The sequence below is a fragment of the Myxine glutinosa genome, chromosome 1, assembly GCF_964187855.1.
Source record: "Myxine glutinosa chromosome 1, kmMyxGlut1.1, whole genome shotgun sequence".
Taxonomy (NCBI): Eukaryota; Metazoa; Chordata; class Myxini; order Myxiniformes; family Myxinidae; genus Myxine; species Myxine glutinosa.
The window spans coordinates 213,544,206-213,571,924 of NC_136261.1; the positions used below are offsets into that span (position 1 = coordinate 213,544,206).

Here is a 27,719-nt window from a genome sequence, read left to right on the forward strand (position 1 = left end):
TATTTTCATTACATTTCAACGTCTTTAAGGCCCTGAGGTATAACATTTCTCCTGCTCTTCAAAATAGTCGTTGACGTCATTCGTTACTTCGTCATTGCCACCTGGCACCATGCACCATCGATGTTTTTACCTCGGATTTGGAAACACGAAATAATTACAGAGGGACAAATCTAGAAAATAACGGGAAATGAGGAAGGATTCAAATCCCAAACACTGCTGCCTTTTCTCGTTTGCCACGTGAGAGTCGTGGCCAAGAACTACTGGCCTTAATTTTTCTCTCATAATGGAGAGCAATAAGTCCTAGATATTATTAGACTTCCATGTTGTAAATTAACCCCCCATACAGTCCAGACATCTTACCTTAGCTTTTAATCTCACTGGACAACTTTTGAGCGACAAGAAGTTTATGCATGATGAAGACATCAAAGCACATGTCTTGAAATGGCTGGTACAAGCGTGTACATGTAGCAGGGGAATACTTTGAGAAATAGGTCAAGTTACAACAACACAAGAATAAAAAACCCATGTCAACCTTGAACAAGTGTCGTAGTTTCTGTGAACCTGTCTTCATCATTGTCACCGGGCATTAATTCTCATTATTATTCCTTCATTGTCCCAAAAGATAACTGTCCTAGCTGAGGCTCCAATTTGGAATTTGTGTGGTGGATGGTAAATTGGGATGCTTCAACTTGTTGATGTTCCAAGTCACGACCAAAATATTGAACCCACATCTCTTCCAGAGTTACAATCTGGGTAAGAGACCTTTCTGGAGTCTGGATCCTCCAAATATCCAACATCTGTTTGGACATTTGTTGTCATTACTTTATTTGGTCTGTCATCAGTTTTCTTACATCCATTTTGCAGACACCTTTTCCAGGCTCACACTTTTCTTGAATACATTTATACTCCAGTGATGTGTGAAATGTCCAACTCCTCAGTAATGTCACGAATAATTAACCTCCAGTCACTTAAAACAATCTTTATCACTTTGGTAACATTATTAACATCTACAGTCACGTGAAAAAGTAAGTACACCCCATGTAAAGTTTTGACTTTTTCAACATATTTGAACATACAGCTATTTGATCTTCATTTCAACAATATTGATAGATAAAGGTGATATAATATAACAAATATCATGTAACATTTACATTTTGTAGTCCATTGTATAATTTAAATAAACATAAATGCAAATTTCCTTCTGTGGAAAAAGTAAGTACACCCTTGGCTCTCATAGGTGGTATTGCCCCCTTTGGCAGAAACAACCTCAAGTAGGCGTTTCTTATAACTGTCTACCAGTCTCTGACATCGACTGGGAGAAATTTTTGCCCACTCCTCCATGCAGAATTATTTCAGCTGTGCGATGTTTGAGGGGTTTCTTACATGCACAGCTCGTTTCAAATCCCTCCACAACATCTCGATGGGATTTAGATCTGGACTTTGACTTGGCCATTCCAGAACCCTCCATTTCTTTCTTTTCAGCCATTCCTTGGTGGATTTACTGGTATGTTTAGGGTCATTGTCATGTTGCTAGGTCCACCTGTGGTTGAGCTTCAACTTTCCGACAGATGGCCTCACATTATCCTCAAGCACCCTCTGGTACAATGAAGAATTCATAGTGGATTCTATGATGGTAAGCTGTCCAGGCCCTGATGCAGCAAAGCTGCCCCAAACCATAATATTTCCACCACCATGCTTTACAATTGGTATCAGGTTCTTGTGGTCAAATGCTGTCTTTGGTTTTCACCAAACATGCCTTCTGGTACTGTGGCCAAATAGCTCTACCTTTGACTCATATGTCCAGAGCACATTGTTCCAGAAGTGCTGGTCTTTACCTAGGTGTTCATTGGTAAACTTTAATCTTGCCCTGATGTTCTTTCTTAACAGCAAAGGTTTCCTCCTGGCACACCTCCCATGTAGACCAAATTTGTGCAGCCTCTTTCTAATGGTAGACTCGTGCACTTTGACATCAACAGTGGCAAGAGCTACCTGTCGGTCCCGTGATGACATTCTGGGGTTCTTAGAGACTTCTTTCAGCATCTTGCGGTCTGCTCTCGGGCTGAACTTGCTGGGGCGGCTTGGCCTGAACAAGATGGCAGTTGTTTAGAATCATCTCCACTTGTAGATGATCTTCTGGACAGTCGAATGATTGATTTCAAACTGTATGGAGATCTTTTTAAATCCCTTCCCAGACTCGTAGGCATCTATAACCTTCTTTCTGAAGGCCTCAGAGAGCTCTTTTGATCTAGGCATGGTGACGCCTCACACTTCAACAACAAAGAGCAAACCAAACTAAAGGTCTGAGGTTTAAATAAGACAGGTTCCTCCAAGATCCTCTCCAACGATGTTCTAATCATTTGCATCCGAGCTGGTGCACCTGATTCTAATTTTAGGTATTTGAAGTAGTGATAAATGGGTGTACTTACCTTTTCCACATGCGAAATTTGCATTTATGTTTATTTAAATTATACAATGGACTACAAAATGTAAATGTTTCATGATATTTGTTATATTATATCACCTTTATCTATCAATATTGTTGAAATCTAGGCATGGTGACGAGATCTTGTCGGGATCTCGCGATCTCGCGATGTGGGATCTAGCAAGATCTTGTCGGGGCGGTCACGGTTTTTCGAAGCTGTTCCACGATCTTCACGCACGCTCGAAGTTAAGTAATTGTCACATTTGTATTTTTGTCGAAACTATTTATCTTTCGTTTGTTTACCTTTTGCGTGTCCCTCGGAGATTATCGGTGTTAATCTTTCATACCTGTAAAAAATAGTCGAGTATTTCGCGCCACGCGGCCTCGTTGTTGAAGCTTCCGACCTTGAGGCCTGGTTCTCTCCGGGCATCCAAAGTGGTTATTTTTTCATTCGTGTGTTTGTCAAATTTCAACTCGTTATTTTATCGTCCATGCGTTATTGTTTGTTTATAGTTAGTTTTTGGTTTGAATTTCCTGTAACTCGTAATTAATTAATCGTGTTCTGCTCCATGTGTGCGGCCTTGTACCCCCATCGGTGTTTGTTTACTTAAGTCCCCTACATCGTGTTTTGCTTGGCTCTTAGTTTTTTCCCTTCTACCCCGAACATAATACTCTTTGTCTAACGTTTTAAATACGTTTATTTAAAATACCCCCACCCCCCCAAAAAAACAAACAAACAAAAAAAACATTTATTTTCCTTTCTCCACGTGTGCTTTGTCTCATCCTGTACCCTCTGTTCAGGTGTGCTGTTCGCCCCGCCCCCATTATCTCCTTGCCATCCACCTTTTGCCCTGTCCACGTGACTTGTGATGGTCCCTCTCGGCTCTCCCCCCGTTGGTACTTTGTGCATATAATATTGTTTACGGTTCTGTTTTAATATTATTTAAATATGTTTAACCTTTCCCCTTCAGTGTTTTATTCAGTGGTATATTACAACACGCTGTTTTTCTTCCTATTTAAAAAGCTTTTTTCAAATTCCTCTCCATCTCATTCCACGTCAAAAAAAAGAAATTCAATCTCTTATACGTCTCCCTCACTACATGGTCTAAATTCACATTCATTCCACCCCTCCTCCCTCGTTCTGAATCGGATTGCTAACTTGAAAATCACAACAAACCCAATTTGTTATCAATGTTCGTCTTTCATAAATCATCCACTTTCGAAACTCCCCTCTTGCCCCTCCCCTCCAAATCCGCCCCCCTTGCACCTACACTCCGAAACTCCCCCCTTGCCCCTACACTCCTAAACTCCCCCCTGCCCCTCCACTCCGAAACTCCCCCCTTGCCCCTCCACCCCTAAACTCCCCCCTTGCCCCTCCACTCCTGAACTCCCTCCTTGCCCTTCCCCTCCTAAACTCCCCCCTTGCCCCTCCCCTGCAAATCCCCCCCTTGCCCCTACACTCCTAAACTCCCCCCTTGCCCCTCCACTCCGAAACTCCCCCCTTGCCCCTCCCCTCCTAAACTCCCCCCTCACTCCTCCCCTTCAAAACTCTCACCCAACCCCTCCCATTCAAATCTCCCCCCATACCATTCCTCTCCGATTCTCCCTCCTCCCCCCTCCTCCTCAAAGCTGCCTCCTCCCCACTTCGTCTCCCTTCTATCTCATAACTCCACCCCCCCCCCCCCCCCACGCCAACCTTCTACTTTCCTCTGCCCCCCCTCAAACAACCCCTCACTGTGCCTCATCCCTTCACCATCAAACCTTTCATCCTCCTCATCCTTCCCTTTCTTGGAACTCTTCTGTAATCTCTGACACACTATCAACTGCTCTTCCGACCTCCCCCTCTCATCCTTCATCTTACCCTACTCCTCCCCTCCCCTGTCCTGTACCCGATGCTCCCCCTCTCTCTTCATTAATGGTATGGACCTCAAACATCCGGGGCCTTCGCTCAAACCTGACTGATCTCTCCATACAGGTTGCTTCTGACAATCCAGACTTGATCTGCTTAACAGAGACTTTCCTCCTTCAAGATGTCTCCGATTCCTTAATATCTCTTCCTGGTTACTCCCTCCTCTGGTATGATCGACCTGAGCCTCGTCCTGGTGGTGGGGTGGCTATCTTTATCAAAAACTCTCTTCCTCACTCTCCTTGCACTGCCCTCTCTCCTCCTCACCCCCAGGAGTACCTCTGGCTACGGCTTCCTCTCCGCTCTCACCTTTTGTTCATATGTGTTCTGTACCGTCCTCCAAACAGTGATGACTCCATTTACATTTCACCTTCTGACAACATGGACCAACTTCTATCCACTCATCCCAACTCTCTCTTCCTCATATGTGGTGACTTCAACTGTCATCATGCCAGCTGGTTTGGTGTGGCACCAGTCATGTGACTCTCAACAGTCATGTGACAGTCACATGTGACTCTCACCAGTCATGGCACCTCAGCAAAGGACTTCTGTGACTCATTGGGACTGACACAATCTGTCAATTTCCCGACCCGGATCTCAGCCAATGGAGTATCTTCTCTTCTAGACTTGGTTATGACAAACTTCCCTGCTAATGTCTGCTGCTCTTCTTCTGCTCCAATCGGTTCTTCTGATCATGTGCTTGTCAAAGTGGACATCTCTCTGGCCATTCTCAGAGAGCCTCCTCAGCGTCGACGAGTCTGGCATTTCACTCAGGCCGACTGGGACGGTCTTCAAGCAGCCATCAATCGTCGGGATTGGTCTCCCATCTCCACTGCCTCTGACATCAATTCTTCCTGGGAATTCTTCCAAAGCAAACTGCTCTCTCTCATGCACAGATTTATCCCATCTCGTCTTCAGTTGTCTTACCCTTCCTCCCGTCCATGGTACACTGAATCTTGTGGCGAGGCAGTTGCCCTGAAACAACTTGCCTTTGCCTCTTGGAAGGCTAATCCAACTGAAGGCAATCTCAGTTCCTTCCACCAAGCTCGGAACAAGTGTGTGTCTACCCTCAGGTGTGCCAGGAAGCACTATCTCTCCACACTCAATAATGAACTCTCAAACATGTCTCCTTCCTCCAAATCCTGGTGGCGTCTGGTCAAATCCTTTTCTGGTGTTTGTTCCCCCTCCATCCCCTCCCCTCCATCCCCTCCCTTACCTCAAATGGCCACACAGTTGACATCGCACGTGACAAAGCCGAATGCCTCAACTCTGTGTTTGCCTCAAAATCTTTAGTTCCAAACCCATCTCTCTCTGTTCCCACCTTTCCCAGTCGAACCCAACTGCTCCTGGACTCTGTGTCCTTCTCTCCTGACAAGGTGGAGGAGTTTTTGTCTAACCTCGACTCTGATTCTGCAACTGGACCAGACGGCATCAGCCCACGGGTCCTAAAATCCTGCTCTGCCACTCTATCTCACCCTCTCTCTGTTCTTTTCACCCTCTCTTTTACTCAAGGTCATCTGCCAGCATCCTGGAAATCAGCAAACATTACCGCTTTACACAAAAAGGTGCAAAAACAGATCCTTGCAACTGCAGACCAATCAGCCTGCTCCCAATTATCAGCAAAGTCATGGAATCCATCATTGCTTTGGATATGAAATCTTTCCTCTTCTCCAATGGCTTGATCTCTGCTCATCAATTTGGTTTCAGACCAGGTCACTCTACTCTGGACATGCTGCTTCTGCTGTCTCAACAATGGATGGAGGTCCTCAATGCCAAACAGGAAATCAGAGCTGTCTCCCTTGACATATCACGTGCCTTCGATACGGTCTGGCACCCAGCTCTGCTCACCAAACTCTCCTCCTATGGTATCCATGGAAATCTCCATGCATGGCTTGCGGACTTCCTCTCTGGTCGTAGTCAACGTGTGGCCCTGAATGGATTTCTCTCATCTCCCCTTCCTGTTCAGGCTGGAGTTCCCCAAGGCAGTGTTCTGGGCCCTGTGCTTTTTCTGGTCTTTATCAATGATCTCTCCGACTCTCTGGAAAATCCTCTCTATCTCTTTGCTGATGACTCCACTCTCTGCCGCTCCATTCCTCGTCCCTCAGATCGGCAGTCTGCAGCCTCCTCACTCTCTGAAGACTTGGACAAAATCACAGACTGGTCAAACAAGTGGAACATGTCTTTCAATCCTGACAAATCTCACACTCTTACTATGTCTCTCCGAAAAGATCGACTGGACAACCCTCCCATATACTTTCTCAACAATCCTCTCCAAGAAGTTCTGTCGCTCAAGCTTTTGGGTCTCACTATCTGCCATGATCTTTCTTGGGAAAACCACATTTCCAAGCTGGCTCCAAAGCCAGTCGCCGACTGGGCATCCTCCGTCGTGCGTAGTCCTTCCTCGGCACACCTGAGCTCCTCACCACATACAAGGCTTTCATCCGCAGCTCAATGGAATACTGTTCTCCCCTATGGGCCGGTGCTCCTGCCTCACACCTAGCTCGGCTTCACGCTGTTGAAACCAAAGCTTTCAGAATTATTGGAATCTCCCGCGATGAAGCTATCTCTGAGGGCCTTTCACTCACTCACCGCAGGCAGGTAGGTGGTCTTTCTGTCTTCTACTGACTTCTCTCTGGCCCAGCTCCCCCTGCTCTGTGTGTGCTCTGTCCCCTAAATATTCCTGCTGGACGCACACGACCTGTCAGCAACCCTCTTCTGGTTAAACTGCCGAAATCTCGGCTCTCTGCTCACCTTCACTCTTTCATTCCTCTTTTCTCCCACCTCTGGAAGAAACTCCCTCACTCCCTTCAATCCCACTCCTCCCTCCAGGTCTTTAAAACTGCTGTTCACCACCATCTCTTATCTTCCCCCATCCAAAACCTTTATCTTTTCTACCCCCGCTAATTCATCCCAGATCCACCTTGTTTGAAATTCAAACTTCTTTCCTGGAAGTCCTGGCAGTGTCCATATGTTTTATACCTCTCCCACCCCCCCCCCTTCCCATGCCCCCTCCCCAAAGCCCTCTCCCTCTCACAGATCTCTCGATGTCTCCATGTCTCTCGGTCCCTGCTCTCAAATGTTGTGTTTGTGTCCTTCCCCCTCTCTCCCCATCTTGTCTACCGCTCCCGATGTTATATGTTTGTGTCGGTTTGTCTTTCTGTGTGATTAATGTTCGCTCTTTCACGAGCCTCGATCTTGTATACAAAAAAATAATAATAATAAAGATCAAATAGCTGTATGTTGAAATATGTTGAAAAAGTCAAAACTTTACATGGGGTGTACTTACTTTTTCACGTGACTGTATTTGGGTATTTGTTGTCCACGAAGATCAATCCTGAACCAGCATCCTGAACAAATTACAAATTGATGCCAAACTATGATTATCAAGTTGTATGACCTTCTTGGATATCCCTTGACACCAGATTAGACTGCTTGCTATCTCAGTGTGCAGTTGTTGTCTGCGCAGCAGCTCCAACACAATAAACAAACTCACATTCCCAAGTTATTTGCATGTCACATGTGAATAGCGATCTGCGGCGACGAAGGGCAACCATAACAAGAGTTTGTTTTGTCAAGAAACACCAACATTTTTAGAAAAGACCAAAATTATTGGACCATTTTAAGAACCAAATAATCTCTTTGTGCATTTGTTGTCTGAAATATACTTTAGCCAAATTGATTTTGATCCCATTGTAGACCTGAATGTACTCAATATTCAAAAAATATTCAAGTGTATAAATTAGACGACACTCACGCCTAGCCATTGGTATTTTAAACGAATGGCATGTGATATGAACCAAAATCACCAAAAGAGCCGGTTTTTTTAAACGACCTGAAATAAATACCTCAAACCTGCAAATCAACACCTTGAAACCTTTGCCAAACAGATCAAGTGACCTTTATAAGGCAGGTTTCACTGTACAGTTCTTTGAAACTGACAGTGATACTTTCTGCTGTCATATTTGGCCTGAGATTTCCAGGTAATAGCCTGCAAATGTGAAGGAAGTTCCTGGTACTCTGGATGATTGAGTCATCTCCACATTTGCTTTTACCGTGCTGTTAAAAATATAATGCTCTTCGTAGTAGGCTGGTGATTTCCTTTTACCAAGAAGTATCACATTCAATTCTGGTAAGACGGAAAATATACTTTAAGAGGAAGCAAAGAGTGCACAGGTGCCATATATATTTTTTGTTTTAACTTCGTGTAAGGCTCAAGGAGGTTTACACATATGAGAGTTTTACCAAAGCTTGTGGTTTACCATGGAAGAATAAATCAAATAAGGGTGATTATTCAGTTAAAATTTTCAAATTACTAAAGCATGATTGAAAAACTTGTACTGTATTGAAAAAATGTAGACAACAGTTTCGGTAACAACAATATTGAGCATTATATATGAGGCCAATGACATGCTGATACAACTAAAGTAAGGAGAAGTTAGTGCATATTTTTCATGAATGGCAATGGATAAATTAGGGATACTCTCACATCCATGCAAAAATGGTGCAATTTTGAGAACTTTCCACCTTTTTTTATCCCTTTCTCCCAGCTGGTTGACAATCCACACACGCCCTTCCTTCCAACATCCTAACCCATATATCATCTTTAAAGTGTTCCTTTTCTCCTACTTTCTCCCACATTCCTCTATCCAAATGCGACATTTATCTTTCTCTTATTGGTATTATTTTTCCTCAATTCACTCTCTCCCCACCACTACTACTACTCAGATTATATGTAGGTACCAATTTAACTCAATAAATAGGATTTGAGCCAACGGTCATCCATGAAGCTCTCGTGATCAAAAGCAACTTGTAATTTTTGCCCTATGTGAGAAATGAGGGTGCTTTGCCGTTCTTCTGGAACAAAATCTTGGCTTCTGATTTTTTTCGAAGAGGTTATTAAGGGGGGGAAGTGGAAAGGTCAGCCATTTCCTATTGCTGAATGAGACTTTGGTCCTCACTTATTGCTGTGGCACCAAGTTTTGTACACAACAATTCCAATAGAGTATCACCTTCCCAACTAATACAAAACACTATTGACAACACAGACCAACATTGTTCAGTTTCAGTTCTCCATGAGGATGATCTCCACTCATTTTGCCATCTCTCCTCTTTTCCCCAGATCCTGTGTGTTTTAATATGATACACTGTTGACTTGGGTATCCTCACTCTGTCGCAGGTTCTTGAATTGGCAATCTTGAAGCAAGAGTGAATTAATTACATGGGTGATGTCCTCAAATCATCTGGTGTAAGGCCTGACTGAACATGGTCCATCATGCACATCTGCTTTTCCTCTAAGAAAGGGTATAATAACGATCACTGAACCGTTCTCAATTGTTGATGAGTGTTGGGAAGAATTGTAAAATTACTAGTGGATTTTCTGTGCGTTTTCCTTCAGCATCATAATGAATTTAACAGGAGTCCAGTCCATTTTTTTCTGAATCTTTATGGTGTCATTGCCATGGTCCTCGGTATTACATACCATTTTGTTAATTCCTGAAACAAAACCAACTAGATGGTATTCATAGAATATTTACCCTGCGCAGTCAACTTGGTGCGAGCCAACTCTTGTTTTGGAATCGTTTATTTTCTTTGATCCAATACGGCTGCCACATCATGTGAGCGATGACGTCATAAAGTTATATTCTCTAATATAATTTTTGCGTAGATCACGCTCAATAAATTTCAAACTGATCAGCCTAAGCGTTGTCCCTGTTGAATTTTGACATCATAATTAAGGACCAATGATGTCATTGATAGCAACACTTATTCTCAATATTTAGCTCTTTACAATGAGCCACGTTTCAATTTTTGCATGGAACGGTTTCGGAGATATATAGGTGCAACGTTTTTGTTTTTTCCAAGATGGCTGGCGCCTGTACCACGTGACCGATGACGTTGTAATTATCATTAAAATATTGTATAGGAGGCGCTCATATGGTGAAAATTTCATGTCAATCGGATCAAGAAGGGCAAAGAGAAAAAAAATTCATACCGATTGGATGAAGCGTTATATTTTTCAAATTATGATGTTATAACAAAGGCATCAATAACATCATCATTAACATATCTCATTCCCCATGGGGAGTACTGGACAATGAGCCATGTTTCAATTTTTTTCATTGAGCGGTTTCAGAGATATAGAGGAGTAACGCTTTTCCAAGATGGCATATGTACCACGTGACCTATGACGTCATAATTTGGAATAAAAACATCTTCATGCGGATGTGCTCCTATGGTAAAATGTCGTGTCAATTGGGCCAACGGTTGCCGAGAAAATGGATTTTAAAAATGCAGACAGGCATGTATGTAACCGATCGATCTATAAAGTAAGAAACTTTGAAATTACTAGGCATATCAGTAAATAATGAGACAGTATATATAAATGTAATTACGCAGTCACTTTGACCGTTTATTAAAAATAAAGTTACAAGCAGGGTGGCAATTTTTTGGAATGAAGCTCTAATCACCACAAGTTGTTTATATCCCTCCTGAACCACCGATTCATTTAAATACAAGTAGATTGCATCAGCTGAGCATTTGTTCCAAAGCGTAGTTGTGCAGGAAAAGAGGGATGGTTAAGAGGTACAGTATTTAAGATTATGTGCAAGCCCTGAATATATATATATGTAAATATATATATATAGAGTGGAAGTATGGAGAACGTGGGTCAAAAATACAGCAACATTTTGCATATGTCATATTTAGATGGCAGCCAAAACTTCAGTCTCTATGATTTGCAATTGATGGCTTTAATCAAATGACTGTAGTTTATAAAGCAACTTTTATTATCAGAATTGCCTTTAAGAAAAATAATTAAATATTACTTATTGAACAAACAGGAATATATTTAATGCAATGCGATCCTCCATGTAATGGATAGAGAAAGCAATAGCAAAGGTCAAGATATGTTGTTTAAATATACCGTCAATTACTCAAAATTAAACTAAATCGGGATTTAACGATGACAAATAAGAAATGAGATTTTCCTCCTATTGGAATGATGACCATGAAATGAAAGTCATTCATTAGGGCAAACAGATGGAGCAAAGATTATGAACCGAAAATGAAGCAAAAACGGCTGCAAATTAGCAAGAAACGTTTCCATTTGAAGTCAAATTATGGAAAAATGCCATTTATAGCTGAAATAAACACAAAAAGTAACTGATGTGGAAATACAAATCGCCTTTGTACTGCTCACTATTCTGATGTAACAGTTGCATGCAGATTCAGGTGCATCGGACAGGCCCCGTAACCCTGAACGCGGAAAAGCATTCCCGGTACACAGCGCACAGCCTGGCAGGAATTAGAAAAGAAAACTATCATCAGTCAACTATCAAACTATCATCAGCATTATTCATTTACTACCCTTACTGATTTATTTCTACATCAACAATAATTATCACCACTGGGGCAACACTCAGAAATACTTCCTTGGACATGCAATAAAACAAGGAGCAAACATTTTAATAAAACTGTTGAAAGTAAATATGTTTATGGAAACATCAACTTCCTGACTTTGCTTAACCGGTGAACATGAAATAAATATAAATTATGCAAAAAATGTAGGAAAAACATTTTTATATATATTAAAAAAAAAATAACCACCTTTAGAGGCCATTTTTCCCCGCAAAGCGGGGGTTGACACTTTTTCGGGAACCGTGGTTGTTGTTGTTTTTTGGTCCCCTTTTTGAAGCAATGTTTTACAGCCGGATGCCCTTCCTGCCGCCAACCCTTTTTGTCGCCTTTTTACGACAAACAGGGAATTACCAGTGAACTGGTACTCAATTTGCACGACCTCGGAAGGATGACAGGCTGAGTCAACCCCCCTGGCGTTGGTTGAGCGATCGACCGGGATTCGAACCCAGGATCCTAGGATCCTAAGCCGGCACCCTAGCCGCTAGCCCAACACCAGGGTCTTTTTTTATATATACCATTAGATAATGTTTAATGAACAGACACAATCTACACCCACTAATATTTCCTGCCTGTTTCCTTCCACAAACTTGTCCTTGCATGAAATTTCCATCCTTTCTCTTTGCTTCAGGTCTTATCTTAGCTTTGGAATTCATTTTAAAACGCACTTGGAAAATGCACATAGATCACCACAGGCCACATTACATGTGTGGTGAGGTTAGGTGTACAAATATACCCAAGCAAAGTCACATTAAAATGATGAAGTCCATGCAGATTTGAGTTGAGTTTTGCTTTAAGACAAACGGATATAAAAGGCATTCAAAATGTTCAAATAATGACAGTAAAAAATATAAAAGAACCTACAACATTACATCTGAGATGCTTATCCTTGGTTTGAATCTCACCTCACCCATAAACTGCCATCCTGCTGTTTCAAATGTTGGGCGAGGCATCAGTGCATGTGCCGTCCCTCGGAATGACGTTAAACTGGGCATGCTGCCTGCCAGTAGTTAGTGAACTGAAAAATATCCTACAGTGTCCTTCACTAGGTATAACAGAGCTATCACTGGCACCTTGGCCAAATTCCAAATTCCTCCGCTATCCTACAGGATCCTACAGGATAGAGGAGGAATTTGGAATAAACTTAATTTTATTAACTTTAATTAACTAACCAATGAATTAACTTTAATTAATTAACAAATAACTTTTCATCAGCGGCACTGCCACGCTCCCACAACAACTGATGTAAACCCACAGCAACGTGCTGCATACGGATGACGACAATGATTTCATCTTTAGCCAGGAAATTTAGCCAATATATTGCCAAACAATGACCTACACTTTTGCAGATACGATTTGGAATCTTTAACATCCACAAGATAAATGCAGGCCGGATATGCGGCTTTCTATCCACATCTAAAGGATGATGCGCTGCCCTCATCCAGCATTGAACCGGGCCATCATTTTAAGATGGAATGACTCCACAGGTGACTACATCTAAGGAAAGACATCTTAAAGGCAAACGGCCCACAAAATGAGATACTCTATTATAAACTTACTAGCAGGGAGCCACAGGGCATCAATCCCCTCCATATTCCAAGCCTTGAACCCCACACCCCTCCCCCACACCGAGCCACAACCTCCCCTCCCAACTGTCCCACTTTGCTGTATTTCTCTCTCTCCATCAACCCCAAATCCTCACCTTCCCAACCCTAAAGCATCAATCCCCTCCCCATTTCAAGCCTTCAAACTCCCTCAACACCACCACATCTCCTCAATCCCCCCCCCCCCTCCCACAGAAAAAGTCCACATCTCCCCCCCACCTACCTAAAGCCTCAACTTCCCCCTCCCAACTCTGTCCTATTTTTGCTCCCATGTTGTAAGTAGGACAGCTCCAAAGAGGGCTTTGGCTTCGCATCGCAGTAAACACCAACATGTCGGCCGTATTATTTTTCAGGATGATATTGTGGGTGGAGACAGGCCAGCTGTCCAACCAATGGGTGGAATGGAATATGTCACACAGACAGACAAAAAAGCATATTATTATATAGATGATTGAGAAAAAGTAAACATCATAAGGATGAAGAAAGCCAATAAGCATATATTTAAAGGTTATGCAAATAACTTTCTGAATAATGCATACCTTGGCATCTAAGCTCATATACCCTTTGATGATTCCAACGCACTCCATCTCAGTTTCATTGCCAATCAGGTCAGGTGGAGTGAATGTGATGTCCACTGTGCCATTACCCTTTGCAGGAATGACCTGTAAAAACATTGATGTTATTTTGTCGCTGACTGCAGGGCAGAGAATAATCACTTCCCCATCCCTCATTATTTCATCTCTGGATTCTGATATAACTTCCAAAGTGAGGAGCCAGGGCAAAATTGCTGAAACAATTCACAAATTGCTCTTCAGGTTATCAAATATTTTGACAATCGTTCTTGCTATGACATGAAACAAAATGGACAACCATGTAATTGAATTGAAACTTCCCATTTCTGATGGTGGCAGCTTTTTTGTCTTAGAGTGACCAGCTTCCAAAGGCAAAGTGAAGTGACCTTAGAGTGACCAGCTTCCAAAGGTGACCTTCCAAAGGTGACCAGCTTCCAAAGGTGACAAAGGTGACTTCCAAAAGTGACCAGTGACCAGCTTCCTTCAAGCCTTAGAGTGACCAGCTTCCAAAGGCTTTTTTGTCTTAGAGTGACCAGCTTCCAAAGGCAAAGGAAACCGTTCCTCGGTTGTTGTTGTTTCGTATGCAGCCTGTGGCTGCTGGTTGCATCATTTCTCTGGAAGCGCATCTGTGCCACTGATACAGTGCCCCAATTACCAGTGAGCTGGTACTAAATTTGCCGACCTCGGAAGGATGACAGGCCGAGTCAACCCCCTGGTGTTAATTCAACGATCGACCGGGATTTGAGCTCCGGATCCTGGGATCCTAAGCCTGCACCCTAACCGCTAAGCCAACACCAGGCTTACTGTTCCTCTTCGTGTCCCTCTGTTGTAGGCCTCTACCTCATTGTTGGTGTGTTCCCCACTTTCCACGACATTCTTTCTGTTCTGTTCTAGCTCTTCCATGAGCCTTGACTTTGTAGATAAAAAACAAGAGGTACTAGCTATAACCAGCCTCGGTAGTGTAATGGTGAGAGCATCTGATTTGAGTCTGGCAGGTCGGCAGTTAGAGCCCTGGCCGAGTTATACGAAAGACTAAAAATGGTACGTACTGCTTCCTTGTTTGACGCTCAACATTTAAATGGTCAGAGCACAGACAAACAACAATCGGGTTGGCAATAATACAATAGGTGAGGCTTTGTTAGGCCTAATGGCCTCCTAATGTAATTAAATTCCTCATAAGGGAACTCATAGGTGTCAGTTTTCGGGTCATCTACAAATATGTGTTCAACAAAACAAGGCCGGGAAGGGGTATGGTTTAAATTGAAAAAGAAAGAAAGAAAAAAAAAAAAAAAAAAAAAGAAGTAGGAGAGAAAGGAAAGAGTGAAAAGAAGGGTGTGGGGGTTGGGGAAGAAGAGGAAGAAAGTAGAAATGAAGCTGGGATAGAATATGAGAAATGGGAAGAGAAGGAAGACCGATGAATCCTTACAATAATTCACCGAGTGGTGTGTTTGTCGCGCTCCTCCTCCTACAGTCGTGAGCCGATTACATTCAGACTTGCTACATAGGATCAGCATGGCCCCAATTAGTGTTTAGGGGTGTTCTTATCTTTGCCGGTGGTCTTTGGGCGAGGGGAATGTATATTTTCTGTGTAAATGTGTATTGTGTAGCACCGCCTCCACTTGGTAGAGGGTATTGCAAGTCCCATCCTTTACAGTATAGTATTCCTGTCCCCACGTTTTTCAGTGCATTGAGGTGTTTTTAAATACAAGTAGTGGGCATGTTTTGCTTAATGTACAGTACATAACCCGCGTTTTTCATTTTTATTTTCGGGAGCAATTGAAGCAGCTGCCAGTTGCTTATACACCACCCAAATAAAGGTATGTGTCAGAAGAACGTGTTGCATGCTTGAAACAAGATCGCCCGTATGGTGGGTACTCTGCCAGTGAAACAGAATGGGAAGAAGAGGGTCAAATCTCTCATTTGTGCCCATAATATGTAGATGGCCCGTTTGATGCATACTCTTCCTCACCAGTTGCGTTGGTGCGATACAAAAAGGGGAGGAAGCTGGTACTCCCTCACGAGGCTGCATGATAACGGAGATGACATCCTCCTCCATCTTCTCCTCCTCGTCTTCCAACCTCTGACATTTTAACACAACATGTGAAGTACAATTAAAATCAAGATCATCATAATTGTACAAGAACTGAACACCCTCTTTTTATAAGAAATCTTTGAAGTACAGAATCATATCTTATCTTAGATGCTAACATAGAGCTAAATCAACAAAAGGCCAAATTAAAGGGGTGGGGGGGCAGGTTAAATCAATAAAATCTTGAAATATGAATGTATAAAAAGAAAGTAATGTAGCGGCTACCGCTGGGTATACACAATCGCCTTGCACCTACCGAGGACGCGGAGCGATCACCATGCCGGGCTCGCCCAGGACGCCCGGGCACGCCCGGTCTCGCCTTTCCAGGGCTCGCCCAGGACGCCCGGGCATGCCCGCTCTCGACTTGCCAGGCCTCGTCCAGGACGCCCGGGCATGTCCAGACTCGCCTTTCCAGGGTTCGCCCAGGACGCCCGGGCACACCCAGCCTCGCCTTTCCAGGGCTCGTCCAGGACGCCCGGGCATGCCCGCTCTCGACTTGCCAGGCCTCGTCCAGGACGCCCAGGCATGTCGAGACTCACCTTTCCAGGTTTCGCCCAGGACGCCCGGGCACGCCCGGTCTCGCCTTTCCCGGGCAAACGCTCCGGGATAATGTGTATATATATTGCTGCCCGATAAACGGGCTTTTCAGAGTACCTGAGTTGATTTGACACAATAAAGAAACTCGGACGAATTCCAGCTTTTTGTCGCGTCCATTCTTCCGATTTACGTTGGAGCCCAGCTCCTACATTGGTGACCCGACATGGACACGGCAGTTGCCCTCAAACTGCCTACCTTCTGGGAGGCTCACGCGGCGGTTTGGTTCGCCCAGGCGGACTCCCTGTTCGCCCTGCGAGGCATCACAGCCGACGACACCCGCTTCCACCATGTGGTAGCAGCACTCGGCTCAGCCACCGCGGCCCACGCCCTGAGCCTCCTCGAGAGCCCGCCAGCCACTGACAAATACGACGCGATTAAAAAGCTCCTCTTCGACGCTTTCGCCCTCTCATCAGCGGAACGCGCACGGCGCCTGCTCGACCTGCCCGAGCTCGGCGACACGCGCCCGTCCGAGCGAATGGACTACATGCTTTCGCTGCTCGGCAGGCACTCTCCGGCTTTCCTGTTCCGGGAGCTGTTCCTCCGTCAGCTGCCTAGCCAGGTACGCCTCGCCCTGGTAAGCACGACGATCACGGATCCCCGCGCCCTCGCCAGGGAAGCCGACAAGATCTCCGCGGCAGGCCAACGCATTGGAGCAGCGACCTGGAGCCCACCGCCGTCCGAAGCAACGCCCATGGCGCCCGAGCACCCGGCACGGTCGACGACCGAACTGCCGACGCAATTGGCGGCCGCTACGCCGCGCCGACCACCTCCAGCACGACGACCGGGGCCTCCACCTGACCAGGCGTGGTGTTATTATCATGCCAGGTTCGGACAGAAGGCCCGGACATGCCGACCCCCGTGCACCTTCGGCAAGCCGGGAAACGGCCGGGCCGGCGTTCATTACCAGCCATGGGCACCGGCCACACGGGCAACTTACTTTTCATCAGGGACAAAGCGTCCGGACGGCGCTTCCTGTGTGACACCGGCGCCCAACTGAGCGTCATACCCGCCTACGATCAGGACAGGCAGTCCGCGGTTTGCGGCCCCTCCTTGGTTGCGGCCCACTGATCGGCCATCCGCACCTTCGGCCCGCGCAACGTCACCCTCTGCTTCGGCGGCCAACGCTTTAATTGGACTTTTGTAACGGCAAGCGTGCCCATGGCTCTGCTAGGCGCCGACTTCCTCTGCGCACACGGACTGCTGGTTGATGTCAAACGGCGTCGCCTCGTCAACGCCGAGACCTTCAGCTCCCTGGCATGCACATTGAGCAGCTCCGCTCCGACCGAGCTGGCATGCGCCCTCCCGGCGGCGAACGAGTTTGCTCGCCTGATCGTGGAGTTCCCGGCCCTCACGCGGCCGACGTTTTCGGCCGTCGCAGTACTTCATGGGATCGAGCACCACATACCAACCACGGGCCCGCCGGTCTACGCCAGAGCCCGCCACCTCGACCCAGCCAAGCTCGCCGTGGCCAAAGCCGAGTTCGACGCTTTGGAACACCTCGGCATTGTGCGGCGCTCCGATAGCGCGTGGGCTTCGCCACTACACATCGTTCCAAAACCAGGGGGCGGCTGGCGCCCATGTGGCGACTACCGCCGCCTTAACGACGCTACCAACCCCGACAGGTATCCGATCCCGCACATCCAAGACTTCTCCGCCCGTTTGGCAGGACGGGTCATTTTTTCGAAGATCGATTTAATACGGGGATACCACCAGGTACCTGTCAGGGCGGCCGACGTTCCAAAAACGGTCATCATCCCGCCGTTCGGCTTATTCGAATTCCTGCGAATGCCGTTTGGCCTCAAAAACACGGCTCAGGCGTTCCAGCGCTTGATGGACGGCGTGCTGCGCGACCTGCCGTTCCTCTTCGTTTACCTGGACGACATCCTCGTCGCCAGCACGTCCCGGGCCGAGCACCTCCTCCATCTCCGAACACTGTTCGGGCACCTCAGCGAGCACGGCCTCATCGTCAACCCGGCCAAATGCCACTTCGGCACGACGGCCGTTGATTTTTTGGGCCACCACATCACCAAGAACGGGGCCGTGCCGCTGCCAACCAAGGTCGAGGCCATCACCACGTTTCCGCGTCCCCGCTCCATAAAGGCCCTGCAGGAATTCCTGGGAATGGTGAATTTCTATCACCGCTTCGTGCCCCGCGCTGCTCAACTCATGCGGCCCCTCTACGAAGCCCTCCGGGGCAAGCCGGCCAAGCACGACGTCGTCTGCTCCGCAGCAATGGATGCGGCCTTCAAAAACTCAAAGCGGGCCCTCGCCAACGCAACACTGCTCGCTCACCCGGTGCTCAACGCTCCCATCGCCCTCACCACCGATGCCTCCGACTACGCGGTGGGCGCCGTACATGAGCAATGGGTGAACGGGGTTTGGCAGCTACTCACTTTTTTCAGCCGACAACTCCGGCCGAACGAGCTCAAATATAGCACGTTTGACCGTGAGCTCCTCGGTCGACACCTGGCCGATCGCCATTTCCGCCACCTCCTGGAGGGCCGACCCTTCACGGCGTTTGTCGACCACAAGCCGTTGGTTTACGCAATGGCCAAGGTCACGGAGCCGTGGTCGGCCCGCCAACAGCGCCACCTCTCCGCCGTGTCGGAGTTTACCACGGACATCCGGCACGTTGCCGGCAAAGACAACGCCATGGCCGACTGTCTTTCTCGGGCCAGGGCGAACGCGGTCCACCTCGGCGTGGACTTCGCGCTTATGGCGGCGGACCAAACCACCGACACCACGGTGCAAGCCCTCCGGGCGGCAGACACGGGCCTCCACCTGGCCGACATCCCCTTCGCGGACACTGTCCTGCTCTGCGACGTCCCCCAAGGCCAGCCTCGCCCCATCGTGCCCGTTACCTGGCAACGCCGCATCTTCGCTCCCTCCACGGCCTTTCCCACCCGGGCCGGAAAGCTTCCCAGAAGCTGGTGTCGGCGCGATTCGTCTGGCACGGCCTTCGACGGGACGTCCGCGATTGGACCAGCACCTGCACAGCCTGCCAACAGGCCAAGGTCCACCGACACACCCAGGCCCCGCTGGCACCTTTCACCGTGCCCGAACGACGTTTCTACCACGTCAACGTGGACCTGGTGGGCCCCCTCCCCCCATCACGGGGTATCACACACCTGCTCACCATGGTGGACAGGACCACCAGGTGGCCGGAGGCTGTTCCCCTCGTCTCCACCACCACCGCCAACGTGGCGCAGGCTTTCATCGCCACCTGGGTCGCCCGCTTCGGCGCACCGGCGGACATCTCATCGGACCGCGGACCGCAGTTCACCTCCGAGCTGTGGGGCGCGGTCGCCCGCAACCTGGGGGTCAAGCTCCACCGTACCACGGCCTACCACCCCCAAGCCAACGGGTTGTGCGAGCGGTTCCACCGCTCCATGAAGGCCGCGCTCATGGCCAGCCTTCAGGATGGCGGTTGGGCCGACCGGCTGCCGTGGGTCCTTTTGGGCCTCCGCACGGCCCCCAAGGAGGACCTCCGGGCGTCCACCGCCGAGCTTGTCTATGGCCAGGCGCTACGCGTCCCAGGCAAATTCGTGCCCGACGCTACCAGTCCCTGGTCCGCAGCTCACCAGCGCTCGGACCTCCAGGAGACCGCCCGACGGTTTGCCCCTGTGCCAACGTCCCACCACGGTGACCCCCAGTCCTACGTTCCCCCAGCGCTTCGCACAGCGGAGTACGTTTTTGTGCGTCATGACGCACATCGGGGGCCACTACGGCCGCCGTACGACGGGCCCTTCCAGGTCCTGCGACAGGACGACAAGTCGTTCGTCATCGACATCGGCGGCAGGTCGGACCGGATTGCGGTGGACCGCCTCAAGCCGGCGCACCTGGACATCGACCAACCGCCACGGTTGGCCCTTCCACCACGGCGAGGTCGCCCCCCATCCACGGTGCCCCCCACTCGACCACCCACCACCACAACGGACCCCCCTCCCACGACCCGCCAGGGGTTGCTTCGGCCGGGTCATCAGGACCCCCCCTTAAATTGACCCTGCCGGTGCAAGTCGATTCTGGGGGGACGTGTGTAGCGGCTACCGCTGGGTATACACAATCGCCTTGCACCTACCGAGGACGCGGAGCGATCACCATGCCGGGCTCGCCCAGGACGCCCGGGCACGCCCGGTCTCGCCTTTCCAGGGCTCGCCCAGGATGCCCGGGCATGCCCGCTCTCGACTTGCCAGGCCTCGTCCAGGACGCCCGGGCATGTCCAGACTCGCCTTTCCAGGGTTCGCCCAGGACGCCCGGGCACGCCCAGCCTCGCCTTTCCAGGGCTCGTCCAGGACGCCCGGGCATGCCCGCTCTCGACTTGCCAGGCCTCGTCCAGGTCGCCCGGGCATGTCCAGACTCGCCTTTCCAGGTTTCGCCCAGGACGCCCGGGCACGCCCGGTCTCGCCTTTCCCGGGCAAACGCTCCGGGATAATGTGTATATATATTGCTGCCCGATAAACGGGCTTTTCAGAGTACCCGAGTTGATTTGACACAATAAAGAAACTCGGACGAATTCCAGCTTTTTGTCGCGTCCATTCTTCCGATTTACGTTGGAGCCCAGCTCCTACAGTAAAACATTAACAATAATCTTTGCTGTTAGTAATGAGGAAATACAACTATTATAGTGTTACGGATCACGGTTTAGATGTTATGATGGGCCGAGCGGATGGTCCACCGCGACCTAACAGTTCCCCCGATTCTTCCCCCACTCACCCGATTCCACTCGAACGTTGGCCAAATCGCGCTACGCTAAATCAATGATGGAAAGGACACAACGACTGGGATAAATGAAACGACGCAAGGGGTACAGTTCTCAAGATCTCCGGAGGAGGATATAATTAGTGGTGGAGAAAAGGGGTAGATTACAAGGTAGAGTGAGGTAAAAGACACAGAAGAGATAGGCACTTAGATACAATCTTATCTATCCCAGACAGACCACAGACAAACGGAACAAGGCTGACTTACACAGGGATTGATGGCAGGGAAGGACAGGTCGGTTGATAGCACAAGGTGCACCTTGGCTCGGGGACAGGATCAAGCGCGGTCCAAAAGATGCAGGGAGGCCTCACAGCGCTCGGAGGTGGCGTCTTCCTTTCTCCAAGCTCAGCGCGCATCTGACGTCACCTCCCTCCTCCTGCGCATGCTCAGCGGGGAGTCACACGCCCTCGGCTGGTTGGCTCCGCCCCAGATGGGACCGGTCCGCCGCTTCTATTGGGTGCGGGGGTTACCGGGCTCCGCCCTTGACGAGGAGCTGACAGCGAGCCCCTACTTGGTAACCCCGTCGAGCACATGTTCGATGGCGGCTCGTTGGAAAGGCCTGGTGCCCTCCCAACACCCCCTACCAACCAAGCCGGAGTGAGGACGCGCACTCCCCGCGCCGCCGCCGCCGTTGTTGTTGTTGTTGTTGCTGAACCATGAGGAAGAGCTGCGGGGAGGTATTGGGAGGTCCTAAACTTCCTAACGGTGCCATACAATCACATTCTGGTGCAACGAAGAGTCAGAATTAATGGAAACGAATCCTTAACTGACATAGACTAAGAATAACTAGCAAGATGTCCTATAGTTGTCTACGTGAGATGCGGTGGACCTGGATGCGACATTTAATGGGGGAAATAGGGGGAGGTCGGATCTACAGAGTGTTGTTTACAGAAAATGGGACTAGGGAATGGGGGATTGGGGATAGTTGGGAAGTATTGAGGAAATAGGGGAATATTTACAAGCGGATATGGATGGATGCAAATCCCATATCCGCAACATTGCACCCTTCTCTATCTCGGGGCGTCCCGACCCGATAAATTTTTACCTACGTTAGTGTGGCACTCAGATGTAGTTCCCTCTACTATTAACTCAACCCTGAGTGCGACAGTTTTACAGATGTTCACCAATGAGTAAATATGTCCCCCTGCGACGTTGCACCCTTCTCCTAACAGAAACACACCCACAGGATAACCGAATCGCGGAAAGCATCCTCAAACTAAACATACAGCAGGTAGGGAGCATCATTTACACAAGACTACACTGATATTTACACTACGATCCAGGACCTGTTCTTTGAGGAACACATGCAGATGTTATGCATAGAGAGAGCACGCATGCCAGCATCGATACACCAACCCACGAGTGCCCTGTGGCCCTACGGCCTTTAATAATGTGCAGAGCACCCCGTCCAAGCACCAAAAGCACCACCCCATTATGTACAGTCAGCACCATCCGGTGCACCAATAAAGTGTTCATAGTCACCGGTGGTGTCGCAGCCGGCCGATGTTCTGCCGCTGGTCTTGCCTTCATGGAGTGCACTTGGCCTTCTGGCTTCTTTAAAAAGAAAGAAAGGCGCCAACCGCGTCCATTTCTAAATTGTGGCCGTCAGGGGGGCCAACTAAAAGTGGTTCACCTGTATGGCATAGGTGCCACGTTGACCCAGAGGTCCATCCACGGGTGGTGCTTGACCGCAAAAGAACTGCGGTACATTGTGGGCGGCCACAAAAATTGTGGTACATATGGTGTATCGATCCAGGCAGCAAGCAGCGGAAGTACAGGCCCACAACTGCGGAGCCAGCACCTCTCTCTCCTCTCTCTCTGCCCCAAAGCCAGATCCTCGGAGGTGGGAGACAAAAGAAGACAAGTGAGTAAGGTGGTAAGGGCGCAAAAGTGCACGCAATGTAAGGTAATGCACACTGGGGGCACATGGGAACCAGGTGAGACAGGTACGTTCCTACCGTACGCCCCCCCCCCCCCCCACCAGGTAACCTACATTGCCCCTCCCTTACCCCTTACTGTATCCACAAAACACAACACTACCCATAAACATCTACTTTACACATCAACAAACGTCCCTACTGTCTTCCCCGTTCCTCCCATAAACCAAATTCGTCTTCTCTCCCTCCTAACCAATCAAATTTGCCATTTCCAACTCTCATCAAAATTTGCCATCTCCAATTCATCATCAGTCCCTCCTAAGGAGGGAGAGATGGAATCACCCCAATGTCTCATCCACGTCGTGATGCGTCTCACAAATCCACACAGCAATTCTCCTTTCCTGCAACACAGAACAAAGGAACACAGGTGTGGAGTCATCATCATCATCATCACCTCAGGTAAGTGGCTGCGTATGGTGCGACAGGTTCATCAATCCTAACTATTTCCTAAATAACATTAACACACTTTACACTACCCGGGGTCTTTCCCTGCCAATCCATTGGCCAACTTACTCTATGGGTTCTAAAAACCAATTCCCATTGCCCAAACTGTGGTGCTTCTCAATTTGGGGTCTCACTCCCCCGATTCATCTCCCGGTGCCCTCGCACAATTTCTGGGCTGTGACGTGTAGCTCTCCCAGCAGGTCTACCCACCTGCACACCTCCACCACTGTAGTTGCCACCGGAGCTTACCTGCTCCTTACCTAACCTATCTAATTTGGGAAGGCCCCTCCTGGCTCTGTCACCCCACTCGGTGCCCTCTGGCACTGGGCTACCCGGGTCCGTCCTCCAGATCCTCGGGCCCCATCCACAACTACCGGCTCCCAGAGCCCACCTGCGGCCTCACCTGGCCGACATCCTCACAGTGGTGGAGTGCCCAAACCAACTACACACACTAACAGGCTACACACCCAGCCATTTCCACCACACTGATGCACCCATCCAAATACCATTCTTCCACCCGCACCACAGATGCCAATATCCAACCACAATTTACCTATACCCTCTACCTAACACTTACACTACCCGCCCCGGGTACTCGTGAAAGGGGTCCACTCTTCCCCCATCCACACCTTCGCACCATGCACACCACTCCGTACCACTTACTCCAACTCTCTCCACACCACTCATTCCAATACTCCATGTATTCCACACACCTGTACTTGCACACCTGTGCTCTCATACTTGGTGCCGCCTGCACCCTTCTCTCCCCCAAGCGCATTTGCGCTGATCCACAACACTCACTACTCATACACTGCTCCACACACCTGTCCAGTTCTCACACAGCATCATCTCATCTAACTACTCCCCTCTGAAACTTGCGCTTCCCAGTCGTCCCTTTAAACTATTGCACTCCCTCGTCATTATCATCCACTCTACTCTACCTGCGTCCCCACTACAGGTATCCTTGTCACTAACTAACCTTAACGTTACCTAATGTCATCTTCGCTAGATCCCTACACACAATATCCTAACCCACCCGGGCTAGTTTCCACTGCCATACACCCCATAATCTAGTGCTCCTTTGCCCCCGAATCATGGGAAGGGTGGCAGGGATGCCACCCTTACCCACCGTCATACGGCGTGAGTGGGACCTTGTGGGACCTTGTGGGACCACCTCGTATGTGAGTCGTTGCCCGCCTGCCGGACCCCGTGCGTCGCCCCTTGCGGGGTCAGCGCGGGGCCGAACCGGCCTGGCCCCCACAGTACATTACCCCCAAGGCAGGGGTCCCAGCCACTTTGATTGACAAAATAATAGGAAAAATAGGAATTCTGATCACAAAAAATAGGAGTTTAATAGGAAAAAACTAGGAAGTAATAGCACAGATTTCAGCATTGGAACAACATCGGTAGCTTTATTGCTGCAAGATTTATGCAAATACATGTACATGTATGGGCATGGACACACCCCCAATGAACTTGGGCCCACCCGTCTTAACATCGACAACAAAAACTATGACTTCTTCTTTTTGGCAGCCACCATGGACTCTATCAAAGTCTGCTTTTTCTTCTCCACTTTTCTCTGCGCCTCCCTGGTTTCCACCATACGAGTCTGTGTCTCTTGAATCTTTTTCTGAGCAGACTCAAGCATGGCCTGAGCTACTGCAATTTCAGTCGTGTCACCTTTCTTAAGCGCCACCTTAAGCTTTTTATTTGCTTGATCAAGCAGACTGTTGCTAACAGTCAGTGACATCTGCTGAGATGACTCTTTTGCTGCCAGAGATTTCTCTGTTTTCTTCAAGTCCTCGCTCTTACGAGACAGCTCCGCTGCCTTCTCTACAGCAATCTTAGCTGTTCTCTCTCTTTCTTCTTTCTCTTGCCTGGTTTTCTCCCTGGCTTTCTGTTCATCTTCCTTGGCTTTTCGTTCTTCTTCAAGTCTCTGCATATAGTGCATGTGAGCAGAACGTCCTAACGAGAGGAGTCCCTTTGTGACTGGGACCATTTCGGGCCGGTCACCATACAATCTCATGCCATCCATTGTTGCACGGAGACCATTGATTGATGCCTCGCTCAGACTAACTCTCTCCTTGGTGACACTTTTCCCACTGATTGAGAACGCGCGTTCCACGTCACTGTTTCCGTGAGACAGTGCAAGGACAATCCTTATCATTTGTCTCACTTGGGGGAATTTACAGTTTCCCGTACAGCCTTTTAAAGCCAACACTTTTCCCCAGTAACTGTCCACTCTCTTCATGCAGACTTCTTCTTCATTCTCCTGTGTTTCCTGGGACCAGTCAGTAGGAATGGCTTCCTCTTGGTACACCTTCCATTCATCTGCAATGCTGTCACTGTCAATATTCCTCTTCAGCTGTCTGGACAGGCTCTTGGCTGATTCAAGAGACCATGCAGCAGTCCTGTTTTGTGGCTGCAGACATCTGGCATTCTTCAGGATTTTGTTTGTCAATGGAAGCTTCTTTTGTAGGTGTACTATGGCTGCCTGGTAGCACTTCCTCATCCCAAGATACATCCTTTCCCTCTCAGAGACTTTCAACTTAGCGATACACCGTCGGGTATCCTCTCCCACACCCATGGATTCATTCTCCAGCTGGTTTGCAACAATGGAAACATCAAGGTTTGAGATGTCCTTCACAGCATCAACTGAAGGAGTCTTCATAATTCTTCTGATCAGTTTTTTGAGCAGGTCATGGAGTTTGTCATATAGAATGTGCACAAGTGGTTGCTCTGACTGGAAGAAGGTGAGGAACTCTGCAAATGTTGCTGCCAAGAACTTCAGGAAATGCAGTTGAGCTTTTATTTCCGGTCGCTGTAGTTCTGTTTTGATTCTTTTGTACCTGGGTTTAAACATGTCCTTTGGCTGCTGCTTTGGAAGAAATACCAAGAAATACTCTTTGAGAGATTCCCAGATCTCTATCAGCCGCTCCACTGCAGGTCCCAGTGTCAACCACCTGCACTCGACATGCTTCAAAGGCTTTTTTGGAACAGCACCCAATTTATGCTGAATGTCTTGAAAATCAACAGATCTAGCAGCAGAGCCTTTGAACCAGTAGAAAATGTCCACTGCAAGCTCAGTTAGGTTTCCACAGTACTCTGCAAGTCCTTTGGCAAAAGCATTGTGTACTGTATGGAGAGTACATGTCCCTACATCAAGGAGACCAGGGCCCCTGTTGTCGAGAATGGCTTTGTCAATCTGTCTCCACACAGTGGTGCTCACATTAGGCCCATCACTGCCGAGCATGATAATATCCTGAAGCTGCAGTTTCGATTCATCCAAGGCAGAGATTATTTTCCTGGACAAATCTTCTCCAGTTGCATGACCCATGAGGTAAGTTTTGAGGTGAAATACTAATATCTGTTCCTCGGCATCAGACCAATACCGTACACGGATTTCTAGTTGCTTCAAGTTCTGTTTATTGGTGGTTTCATCATACATGAGGCTGAAGCCAGAAGCTGAATTCTTAACATCAGTGACTATCATGTCCTGAAAATAAGGACCTGTGGCTTCGCTAATGAGATATGAAACTTTCGATGAGCTCATTGAGAAACCATCCGGGATAACACCAGGAAACATTGCCTGCAGAAGATCCTTCAAACCGTCACAGGAAGAGTAGCTCAGATTCGAACGAACAACTTTCAATGTCCATAGAAGTTCTGCTTTTGTAATAGCGTCTTTTTTGGACATACAGACTAAAGCTGCACGACTTGGCTCATCTGTAGAAGCTGACCCTGATGCTGAAGCAGATGAAGTTGATGGTTGAACGAATGTCAGCAACGTCTGTGACCCACCCAGCAGTTCCTTCGCACGCTTCAGGTGCCCTTTGTTTTGGGCATGTTGTGTCAGTTGTTTCACACCCTGATTGTCACACCTCACTTCCGAATGGCACAACGAGCAGTAAGCTGAGAACACTGAGGACTTGCTAGGCTGACACCAGTCAGAAAGCCTACATCCATGTCCACTTTTC

At 48.2% G+C, this 27,719-nt stretch overlaps 1 protein-coding gene across 2 annotated transcripts in view; it reads right to left on the minus strand.

Moving 5' to 3' along the window:
- Positions 1-10,711: 10,711 nt before the first annotated feature.
- LOC137416793 (deleted in lung and esophageal cancer protein 1) overlaps positions 10,712-27,719 on the minus strand; it is a 118,957-nt gene continuing 101,949 nt past the window's right edge. For both annotated transcript variants that reach the window (XM_068102421.2, XM_078783322.1), the window contains 3 exons: positions 15,887-15,997; positions 13,885-14,007; positions 10,712-11,621 (listed from right to left, as the gene is read on the minus strand). In XM_068102421.2, the coding sequence (XP_067958522.2) occupies positions 11,526-11,621; positions 13,885-14,007; positions 15,887-15,997 (330 nt within the window). In that variant the 3' untranslated portion in view covers positions 10,712-11,525. The remainder of the gene's footprint in view (positions 11,622-13,884; positions 14,008-15,886; positions 15,998-27,719) is intronic.